General features: G+C 65.6%; 1 protein-coding gene across 1 annotated transcript in view; it reads right to left on the bottom strand.

Moving 5' to 3' along the window:
* The window catches only part of HIC1 (HIC ZBTB transcriptional repressor 1), a 4512-nt gene extending 3996 nt beyond the window's left edge, over positions 1-516 (bottom strand). Inside the window, exon 1 of the mRNA XM_015646371.3 lies at positions 198-516. Within this exon, the coding sequence (XP_015501857.1) occupies positions 198-249 (52 nt within the window). The 5' untranslated portion in view covers positions 250-516. The remainder of the gene's footprint in view (positions 1-197) is intronic.
* Positions 517-11436: the final 10920 nt, after the last annotated feature.

Raw genomic sequence — 11436 nt, 5'->3', positions numbered from 1 at the left:
CCCCCGCCCCCGTTTCCTCTCCCCCCCTCGAGGTGAGCGGGGGAACGATTGGGGGTGTGGGGGGGAGCGGGACCTCCCCTCCCTCCTCCGTTCCGGTGCCGGTGCCCCCCGCCCAGGTGCGTAAAGCCAAGTGCCCGCGGAGCTGCTTTTTCAGCTGATTTCCCCCGTACTTCGGGGTGTTCTCCCCCTCCTTTTACCTGGGCGTCCGGTGGCCTCCGCCAGCCAGCTGAGGTCTCGGTGAACTCTCATGGCTCAGCCCCGGGGGGGCCGCCGCCGGTTGCTGCTCCCCTCCACCCTCCTCTTCCTCTGCTGCTTCTCTTCCTCCATACCCCGCGCTCCCGGCCGGTCCTACGGAACGGGAGGAGGAGGAAGAGGAGGAGGTGGTTGTGGAAGAAGCAGCAGCGGTTCCTCGGGGTTCCCGACGCCGCCAGCTCGGAGGTGAAACCCGGGCTGCGAACTCCCCCTGACCCCGGCCTGAACTCCGAGCAGCGCCGCTGGCTGTTAAAGGGACGGCGGGAGGTTTTCCTCCTCCCATCCCCGGGCGGGGCACTGACAAGCCGGGCCCCCCCCCCCCCCTTTCCACACCCCTCCCTCCCCATCCCGGTCTCCTCCTCCTCCTCCCAGCCCGGTTTTTCCCTCCTCTCGATCTTCTCCCGCCGCGCCCCGACCGCCCCCTCGGGGGTCTCTCTCCTTAGGCCGTCGCTCTTTGCCCGAGGACGCCGCGGGTGGGGCCGGGAGCCCCGAAGAGGGGGGGACCCGGGGTGTCCCTGGGCAAAGGGCGATGTGTCCCCCCCGTCGGTACCGCTCGTAGGGCGCCATCTAGCGGTTCCCGGTGCGCTGCACCCCGCCCGTTACCGGCGGCCGCTCCTCCCCGCGCAGGTGGGACCCGACGGGGCGGACGGTGCTGGGGAACGATAAAGTCGAGGGGTTTTGCTTGTCGCCCCACCCTAGGGATGGATGCTGATACACAAAGAGGGGTGGCACCCACCGGCTGGGGAGGCTGGAGCGGGTGGTGTAATTTTGGGGTGCAGAGTCGTGCAGAACGTCGTGTCTGATGAGTGGAGATGATGGGGGAAAGGGCTCTGGGGAGCAGGGAGGGAAGGCAGACGGCTCTAATGTGCTGGTGAGGGGGGAGAGCAGAAAGCGGGAGGGGCGCGCTGCGCTGGAGCCCAGATGTGCGGTGGCGGTGGCTCAGGGTGGGCTGGGGGCTTGTGGTGGTTTGGGATGATGAGGAGGAGGAGGAGGAGGGGGAGGCAGAGCCACGTTTTCCTCGGCTTCATCCCTCCAGCCGTGCCTGAAAAGGCTGCTGGGCTAGGGGTGCAGCATGGGGTACCCCCCTTGGCGCGGGGGGAGCCGCCTCTCGCTTCACACTTTCACTTCTCCTTTCTCACAGCCGCAGCCTCTTGCACAACCTTCTGGTACAGCAAAGCATCGTGATGGGCTTCCCCAGGCCCGCTGCTAATCCTGGGGTGTCCCGCTGGCACCCCCTGACCGGAGCAGGGCACCCCGATGGAGCAGTGGCCATCCCTCCCACTTGGGCTCTTGGGGTTTCACCCCATAACCCTGGTCCCTGGTGAATGGGAGCCAATGTGGGGTCCCTGGTGCATGGGATAGCGTTTGGCCAGCCCTGATTTTGAGACAAAAAAGGATGGGTGCTGGCAGGGAGGGTGCAGGCTGGTGGCAGTCGTTGCCCTCACAGCTCAGCATCACTCACCTGGAACTCATCCTCAGATTCCCTTCAGATTCAGCGTGCCCCTGGGGACCGGGACAGAGTGTCACTGCCCGTGGGGACCCTGCAGTGGGCTCATCCCAGGCACCGGCACAGAAATCCCCCTCCCTGCTCCCCATGCTGGGCTCTTGCCCACAGGAAGCGCTGCGATCCTGGGAGCGGGACGTGGGCGACCCTCTTTAGAGCCGCGGTTTAATCCCAACTCCCCGGGCACTAATTTCTCCCCCCCTCTCCCTTTTTTTTTTTTTTTTTTTTTTTTTTTTTTTTTTTTGTTCCCCTCTTCAATTAACGGCTGGAAGTGTTTCAGGTTCTGGCAGCGAGCTCTGGACGTCGCTGTGAGCGATGGCTCCCGCGGGCTCCGTCCCGGTAATTTATGGGGCTGAGCTTCATGAATCACGGCAGCGAGCGGCTCCCAGACAGCTGCATCCCCTGGGGCCGGCCGGGACCCCGGGCTGCCCCGGCTACCTGCTGAGTGACGCCGAGCCCCGGGGGCAGCGGCCGAGGGAGGGAATGGAAAAACCCTTCACCTTTTCCACCCTCCTTTGCAGCTCCTCTCCCATTCGCGGCCTCTCCTAAGAGCAGAGGGGCGGATCGGTGCCCGCGGGGGTTTGGGGCAGGTGGAGGGGGGTTTCTTGCACGAGTATCCCCCGTCCTGTCCTGCTCAGCCTTCCGGAGGGATCCTAACACAGCAGCCCGACCCAGCCTTCTGCACGCAGAGCTCTCAAAAGCTGCCGGGTCTCCCCAGGGAGCGGCAGCCGATGTGCAGCTCCCTGGGACGGGGACGGTCGGGATGCAGCACCGCAAGAAGAGCCAGCGCCGGCGACCGGCAGCGCGCAGTGAAAGGGGCATTTTCGCCTCAATGTGCTGAGCAGATTGGAACCAGCTCTGGTTAAGTCATTGGCTCTGTTGGGAGGTCTGAGCTGGAGCGTTTCCCGCCTGTGCCCCCTCCCCACGATCAATCAAAGTTGCAGCAAATTAGCCCAGATGCTGGGAGATTCGGTTCAAATCCAGCTGTGGTTTGGATCGCGTTCGCATGCCTGGCTTCATGTGGGACCTGGGCTTTTGGACAGGATACAGCCCCCCGGTCTCTGCAGGGCCCTGTTTCCCAGCGCAGCCTCTCCCCAAAGCCCACACACATGTCTTCGATTACGGCGCGTTGGCCAGCGGGGCCGCATCCGGCAGCGCCAGGAGCCTGCAGCCCCCGCTGGCAGCTCGCACTGCACTTCCCCGGCGGTGCTGGGGTACAGCGGCCCCGAAACTGCGGCCCCCGTGTGTGTGCAGGGGGATGTGTGTCCTCTCCAGCCGGGCTGCACTAAGGCTGTGAAGCTCATGACGGTGCTGAGCTGTTCCAGGCTGGGCAGGGATCACCTCTGCGTCTCCTGAGCTGTTCCAGTGCCAAGCCCTGCCTGCCGCAAAGCAAGGCTGGGGGCAGCCACGGGACCCTGCCAAGCTCTCCCAGGGTGCCCCCTATCATGGAAGGATCTCTGAAAGGCAACGGGAAGGGCAGAGCTTCCGTGGCACAGGCCCGGCCAGGATGGCTCTGCTCTGCTGTCTGGGTGGCATTGCTGAGGTGGACAATGGCAGTCATTCCCTGTGGGGTGATGCTCAGGGGGCTGAGGGGTCCCTGCTCTGTGGACCAATGCTTGATGGGGCAATGGGACCCCTTTCTTGTGGGGTGACACTGAGAGGGATTTTTGCAGAGTGATGCTTGGTCACACAAGGGCACCTATCCCTGCAAGGTGATATTTAATGGAGAAGAACAGCCCTTCCTGCTGGAAGGATATCCAGGTGCACAAGAGAGAGCATCAAGAGCTGAGATTGGAAGAGACCTCAGGAAATCGTCACCCAACCCTGCTCCAGCAGGGCCACCCAGGGCTGGCTGCACAAGACCTTGCCCAGGTGGCTTTGGCTATCTCAAAGGACAGTGACTCCAGCACCTCCCTGGAGGGGCTGCCCCTGCCAGCGCTCCCCTCCCAGTGTCAAAGTTCTCCCTGATGGTCAGAGGGAGCCGTGGGACTCAGTCTGTGCCACCTGCCCCTGCTCCTGGCACTGGGGACCATGGAACTGAGTCTGGTTCTGTCCACTCCCTCCCTCCAAGGATGTGGATGCACTGATAGGTCCCTGGAGCCTTCTCTCCTCCAGCTCTCCGCCTCTCCTCATCAGAGACATGCTCCAGTCCTTTCCTTCTCAGGAGCAGGGCTTTGCAATGCCCCTTGTTGAACTGTGGGGCAGTGGGACCCATTCCTTATGGGGGATGCTTGGGAAGGGCACCCATCCCTGTGAGGTGACGCTTTGTGGAGCAAAGGGACCCCTTCCTTGTGGGATGATGCCTGGTGGGGTGACAGGACCAGTCCTCTGCAGGTAGATGAGGATACTGTCCCTGGGGGTCGAAGACTGGTGAGATGATGGGGCCCCTTTCCTTGTGGGTGATGCTTCTTGGGGACCGTGGGACCCCTTGTTGAGGCAATTTTCAGTCAAACAAGGGCACCCATCCCTGCCAGGTGTTTCCTGGGGCAGTGGGACCCCTTCCTCGTGGGATGACACTCGATGGAGTGATGGAACTCCTTCTCTGCAGGCAGGTGAGGATCTCATCCCTGTGGGATGATGCTTGGTGAAACCATGGGACCCCTTCCCTTATGGGTGATGCTTCATGGGGCAGTGGGACCCCTTCCTTGTGGGGCAGTTCTCAGGACAAGGCACCCATCCCTGCCAGGTGGTGTTTCCTGGGGCAGTGGGACCCCTTCCTTATGGCACAATGCTCAGATTGGGTGAGGAACACTTCCAGCAGGGTGATATTTTGGGGCATGAAGTGATGAAACCCCTTTCCTTTGAAACGATGCCTTGTGGAGTAATAGGATCCCTTCCTTGTGGGGTGATGTCCAAGCAGGTGAAGACCCCACTCCTGTGGAGTCACGATGAGACCTCATTCCCCCAGGTGGGGCGGTACCACCCCTTCCTCCTTCAATCCTCCTCATCGACCTTCCCCTCCCCACCCACATCCCCCCTCCCGCCGCCGGGACACGGCTGGTGGGAAGCCCACGAGATGGCAGCAACGGGCCGCGCTCCGGGATGCGACACCCCCTCCTCGGGGGCCGCGACCCCCCCACTCCGCGTCCCGGTCCCCCGACGCGCACTCGGGGGACCGGGAGGTGGAGTGGGGGGGTCGTGGCCCCCGGAGGAACGGCGGAGCTGCGCAGCCGGTTGCGGGTGGGCCGGCCCCAGTTGCTGACTAATCCCGGGGCTGAGTCACGGTTGCGGCGGGGAGCGCTGCGGCAGCGATTCCCCCCCTCTCCTTCCCGAACCGGAGAGCCCCGACGGGGCGAGCGCCGGTGCTGCGTGGGGAAAAAAAAAAGAGGGGGAGAGGAAGGGCACACCCCCATCTAGCAGGGGGTGGGTAAGGCGTTTGGGGGAGTTCTAGGGGGGTGGCAGAACCTTGAGCGGGGTGGCTGGTGGAGGATGGGGAGGTGCTGGTGGGGTTGCGAGGGGTTAATTCCCTGAGCGGCTCTGCAGGTATTTGGGGGTGTGAGGGGTAAGGGAGTGGGGGGGTCGTGGTTTGGAGCCCCCGTAGCAGCGTGTGGCCTTGCAGCAGCGTGCGGCCTTGCGCAGCGGCGGATACTGGCGGGCGCGGATGCTGCTGTCAATGACAACGCCGCTGTTGCTGTGGTTACCGGTGTGATGCTTCGCCAGAGCAGAGTGAGGTCAGACGGCTCCAGCAGGAACGGGGGGGATGCATGGATGGATGGACGGATGGACAAGTGCATAAAGAGGGAAAGGATGCTTCCAAATCCCCCTGGATATGACTCTAGGCCCACCTTGGGGGGTGCTGGCACTTGGGAAAGAGCAAGGGGCCAAAATTAATTCACCCATAAAGCCGCAACCTGTTTCTGTAGCACTGACAGTTTTTTGGGGACCCAACCCTGGTGGGAGAGAGGGCCAGGCCCCATTGTGGGGTTGGAGGGGTCAGGGCAGCACGGTGCTGCAATGGGTTACTCACCCTACGTATTATAAATTTGCCCCCCACCACTGCTTTGTGCTGTCCCATTACCCTACAGCGCATTGGAGTGGCACCCATGGGCGCTTGTGACACTGGAAGAACGGGGGGGTCTTATGAGGGGCCATGTGGGAGGTGCTGCTCAGGACATTGTTGTGGGTGCAGGTGGGCAGGGGGCACCCCCAGGCTGGTGCCCAGGTGTGGGGACCCCTGTACAACTCTTTCCAGTGATGGGGGCCTCAGACAGCCCCAGATCAGGAGCCCCATGGTGATGCCACGAGGCCAGGATGGGGCCACGTTCTGGCCTAGAGGGGTGGTCAGGGGCGATGGGCACCCCGGGTTCCCGTGGGTGCCTGGATGGACACCTCGTGTCTGGGGCAGGGGGTGCCCCACGCCGCCCTCCCAGGGTGACGGGACCCTCCATTTGTATCTCAGAGGGTGCACGGCCCCTGGGTCTGGCAGCAGGTGGAGAAGGGATGTGGGGTACTGGGTGCTGCTCCACTGCACCCCTCGAGCAGCCAGGGAACGGAGCGGGGAGGCTCTGGAGGGATCGGGGGTGGGGGGCCGGTGTCCTGTTGCAGCCCGGACCCCCTGCCCGGCTCCAGGCCGCTGTCCTCCCCCCGCGCCGATATAAATAGTAGCGTCTTCCCGTTCCCTAAATTTCCTCGCTGACGTAGCGCTCACGTCATTGTGTAGGTTGATGCTTTTCTATGAATGAGCCGAGATCCCCGTTACTACGAGCCCGATCCTATAAAAGCCCCGCGCGCTGCGGACAGCGCAGCACCGACACCGGCGCCGGCCCCGCCGGGAGCCGCGGGGCCCCTGCCCGGCCCGGCAGCCGCGGGGCCTGCAGGAGGTAAGGCACCGGCTGGCTTGGCCCCCAGGTAAGCGGGGACGGAGCCCGGTGCGGGGGCGGGAGGGGGCAGCGGAGCCCCGCGGCACCGAGCGCTGCACCTGCCGGCCCCGGGGCGGGGGTGAGGCGGAGCGGAGGGCAGCGGGGGCCGGAGCGGGGGGGAGCTCTGCGGCGGGCGGGGGCGGTGCGGTGCCGCCTGGCGCAGCCCCACGTGCGGGCCGGGCGGCGGGGGCGGCGGGGCCGGGCGGCGGCGCCGGCGGGGGCGGTGCGCGGGGGCGGGCGCTGAGCCCGGGGCCGCCCCGGGGGGGCGCACGGCGGGGACCGGCCGCCCGCACCTTGCAGGGGTTGGGGTGGCGGGGGGCGGGGAGAGGTGCGGAAGCGCATCCGCGTGTGGGGCTGTGCGTGTGTGTCCCGCTCTGCGGTGACACTGGCGCCCGCTGTCCCCCCCCCCCTCCGAGCCTCCCCGCGGCCACCCCCGACGGGACCCCCCCCAGCCCCATCCCGCGGTGCCGCCGTGCCAGGCACTCTCCACCGCCACCTCCCTCGGGTTTCCCCGCAGCCCCGTGTCCCCAGCCCGGGTGCTGCCGGCTCCGCAGAACCCGGCCGGGGGGGGTCGATCGCCTTCACCCCGCTGCGTCTAAAGAGCGCGGAGACCCCGTTGAGGAGAGCCCGAGTCAGAGCGTCGGCACCTTGGCTCTAGACTGCTTACTGCTGCGTAGGGACAGGACAGTAACAGTCTACAGTCATGGCTACTGAAGCATGACCCACCGCCGGCACCGGCCCCGGCCCAGCACCGGCCCCGGCCCCGCCGCAGCGCCGGGGGGGCGGGCGCTGTCCGTGGTGCTGAGCCGTCGGGGAGCGCGCCCCGACGGGGGCGGGGGGAAAGGCGGGAAGGGGCGGGGATGGGGGGGGTGTCCCGGTGCCCGCCTGACCCCGCTCTCTCTTTCCCCCCCCGCAGACACCGACCCCCCCACGGCGGAAGCCCCCCCCCCGCCTTCCCGCTGCAGCCCAGGTAGGGGGGGACCCCCGGCGGGGCGGACACGCGTGGGAGGGCGGGGGGCGGGCAGGGGGGGGTGGGCGGATGCTACCGATGCTGCCGATCCTACCGACACTCCCCCCTCCCAAGCACCGGGAGTCCCCCCCGCGCCGCCGGTGGGGGTCGGGCGCGCTCGCTGCGGTGGCGGGGACGCCTCCTCGCCGTCTCCAAGGCACCGGCTGCCCCCTCCCAATCCGCCCTCCCGCCCCCCCTCCCCTACTCCGACGCCGCCCGGGCGACCGTGGCTTTAGATTGTTACTGTGCCGCTGGGGGGGTAACAGTCTACAGCCATGGTCGCCGGGACAGGCGGACTCGCACCGCGGGCAGCACCGGCTCCCCCCACTCGCCCACCCCCGGGGGTCCCGAGGCGGCGGAGGCGGGGGTCCCGTCGGGGGCGGCCCGCCTCCCGGGGCAGTAGGAGCTCACATGCAGGATGCAGCTCACCGCACATCAACTCTTACTGTTCGGGGGGGCGGGCGCCGAGCGGCTCTCCCTCGGGCGGCGGGAACGATGGAGACCCCCTCCTCTTATCCCCATCCTGACTCCCGCCCCGCAGCCCCTCACCTGCCTTCCCGGCGGGGACCCGGAGCCCCTCGGGGACCGTCCCTGCCGGACTCGTCCCGCCGCATCTGTCCGCTCGGCAGTCGGGGTCCCGTGCCCCCCGTCCCGTGTCCCCCCGCCCCGCCGGCGCTGCGCGGGGGCACCGCGGGCCGTTCGCGGAGCGGGGCTGGCGGCGGGACCGGCGCGGCGGGGACTGAGCGCGGCCCGCAGGGCCGGGGCGGGGGCGGCCGGGGGCGGTCGCAGGTTGCACAACCCGCCCGGCGCGGCCAGGAGATTCCTGAGAGGCGAAGTCAGAGCGGCCCGGCCTGCCCCGGCAGCGGGCACCGGGCCTTCGGCAGCCGGCGGCGACCGGTGCTGGCCGGGCAGGGCTCCTGGCGGGGGGGGCCGGGGACTCGCAGCCCCGGAGATGGAGAGAGGGGGCTGGAAGGGCCGTAATGACCACACAGATCCCGGAGGGGAGGGAACTACCAAGTCCCATGGGGACACCAGGCATGTAGGATCAGGCCCAAGTGGGTGAGGACGGCAGGAGGAACAGGGAGAGCCCCTGAACAAGAGCCTTCAGTCCTGGGACCCTGCAGCACAGAGCTTCTGTGGGTGTCCCACCTAGACTGAATAGGGGTCATGCAGGGTCCCCTGCCCACACTCTCCCTCTCCAAAGCAGCCCCATTAGGATCCCTCACCCATCCATGTGGTCATGCACATAACAGCTCTGTCCTCACCAAGACAGGCATGGCCACCACCAGGTCACCAGGGGCCAGCAGGGCCACAGTGGGACACGGGAACCATAGGCAGAGAAGGATCAGAGGTAGCAGGTCCCTGCTGTGCCCTGCCATGTCTCTTGCTTGTTCTCTTTAACTCCTGCTTTTCCCATCGCTGCCATTGATGACGGGCCAGGCCCCTCACATCTCCAGGACAGGGATTTTCGGGCAGTCCCACCAGCACTCAGGTAAAACCACAGCTATGTCCAGCACATCTTTGCTGAAACGTTGCCACTGCCATAAAACCCACTCTCCATACCCTGGGAAACACCTCCTTGTTTGCACCCCATCAGCAGCACCACAGGGAGGTCCAGGCCATGGTGACATCAGTGTCCCTTCCAGGGTACCCCTGGGTGAGGGGACATGTCCTGTGGGCAGTGCTGTGGCCCGTTGGACCCCACGCTCCAGCCCGGGAATGTTCCAGCTGCAATGCTGTTTTGAAGGCCAAGTCTCTCCCGCTGACACCCTGGAATCAGTTTTTCTTCCAGAGTCCTTAAAAATATCCTGGATTCCTGACACTGGGACTTGTCTTCCAATGGTGTTTCCAAGCTGCTGGGCCTGGGGCCAGCCGTCAGCGCCGGGGGACAGAGGCCGTCCAGCTCCTGTGCTCCTCCTCAGCACGGAGATCGCAGCAGTGCTGGGAAGGAACGTGGTGCCAAGGAGGATCACAGCCCCTGCCACGGCTTCTTCCATGGTGGAATGGTGCTCAGCAGGGCACAGGCACGGCACAAACGCTGCCTTACCTCGGCAACACACCCAGCAGCTTCGGAGTGTGTCCCTGTGCGTGGCCAGGAGGGTGGGAAGGGTCTTTCTGGGACCTCCAAGCTATGACCCGGCGGAGCCCAGCAGCTGAGGACTGGGGTGGACACTGCCTGCAGCGAAGGTCCCAAGGGACTCTCCCAGATGGGATTTCCCTGGGAAAGCACGTGGCCCCAGGAAACTTCTAGACAAAACCTGTCACCCGCTCCTGGCTTTGCCAAGTGGCATCCTGGCACCGCAGGAATTTAGGGTGGGCCCAGGGGGGCTGAGCCAGCAAAGCTGGTGGGGGCGGCAGGGAGAGGTGCTGCTGTTGTCCCCACAAAGGCCAGGCAGGTGCCCACTGGCCCCACACACTGTTGCTGCCATCTGACAGCTCTTGGAGAAACGGCCTTTTGTGATTCAGCCGTGTTTATCCCAGCCTGCAGCCCGGCCCAGCGTGGGTTTCCATGGAAAACTTCCATCCAAAACAAGGAAAGAGAAGGAGCTACAGCAGGAGTGACTCAGCCACAACTGGAAGCTTCTGCAAGTGAAGCAGGGAAGGGGGGGCTGTTCCCAAAGGCTTGGTCCTGCTCCAGCAGCGGGGCCCAGGGATGGTCCCGGCTGTCCCCTGCCTGTGCCACTGCCACCTCGCAGGCAGGAGCTTGGCAGGTTTGGGGGAAGCCTCACTGTAAAACCATCTGGGAAATACATCACCCTCCCGGAGTGCCCTCTCCCCACACCTGTGGCAGGTCCCAGCGGTGGGGACAGAGGAGGAAGAGTGTGAGATGAGTAAGGCTCAAACCCTGGCACAAACTGCCCCTGATGGCTTGGTGGGACGTCGCTTTTCCAGCACTGCCCACAGGAACCCCACCCGTGCCTGGTGTGCCCCAAGTGGGTGGCTGGCAGGGTGGGCAGTGGCAGTGACCTCGAGGTGGCAGTGGCACAGGAAGAAGGGGTGCGGGAAGCTGGGGAGAGGTGGGAAAACAGGCGGGAGTTTGCAGGGAAGCGGCAGCACTGGCAGCATCTCTGCTCATGCCGGGCTCCTCCTGCCCTCCCTGGGACACTGGGAGAGGGCTGGGGGCTCTGCTCACCCAGGGCAGGGGAGCAAAGCTCTGCCTGGCCGAGCCCTGGACTCCACACCTGCAGCAGGCTCCTCACAAGCAGGGCCACAGCAAAGGTCCTTCCTGCCCCTGAGGTCACACAGGTGGCTCCAGTGGCTGCATTGGGGTATGGAAAGGCATATCTGGGGACAAAGGTGACATCCCCCTTGCCAAAACAGCCCGGCTCCCGGGGCTGCTGGTAACACTGGTAACTGTCCCCAGGGCCCTCTTGTCCCAGGCAAGTGGCACAGCTGCCACACAGATCTTGGGCTCACTTCATCACCCCCGTTCAGCAACAGCAACTGGCCACGCTGTTCTGGGGGGAAAACCGACTCCCCTGGGCCGGGTGATGGAAAAGGGAACTCCCCAGCATCAGGCTGAGTGAGGGGTGGGAGGACATCAGCCAGTCTTGTCTCCAGGCTCACCTCTGCGGGCAGCCAAGGACTGTGGCCGCATCCCAAGAACAGACCTGGATCTGCGAGAGAGGAAGGGCCAGCCCGAGGGCATCCCTCCAGCAGAAAGGAGGGAGCGGGCAGGATTCCCATGGCAAACCCGTCTGTCCACTGTGGACACGCCTGAGAGCCGCTTCCCTCCTCCCACCACACCGGGACCAAGCAGGACCTCCCTCCGCTGCTCACACAAGCACCTCCTGCTGACAAAGGTCGCGTTT

Source organism: Parus major, chromosome 19 (assembly GCF_001522545.3).
Source record: "Parus major isolate Abel chromosome 19, Parus_major1.1, whole genome shotgun sequence".
Taxonomy (NCBI): domain Eukaryota; kingdom Metazoa; phylum Chordata; class Aves; order Passeriformes; family Paridae; genus Parus; species Parus major.
The sequence above is the reverse complement of the archived record's forward strand: the minus strand, read 5'-3'. Positions and strand labels throughout refer to the sequence as shown.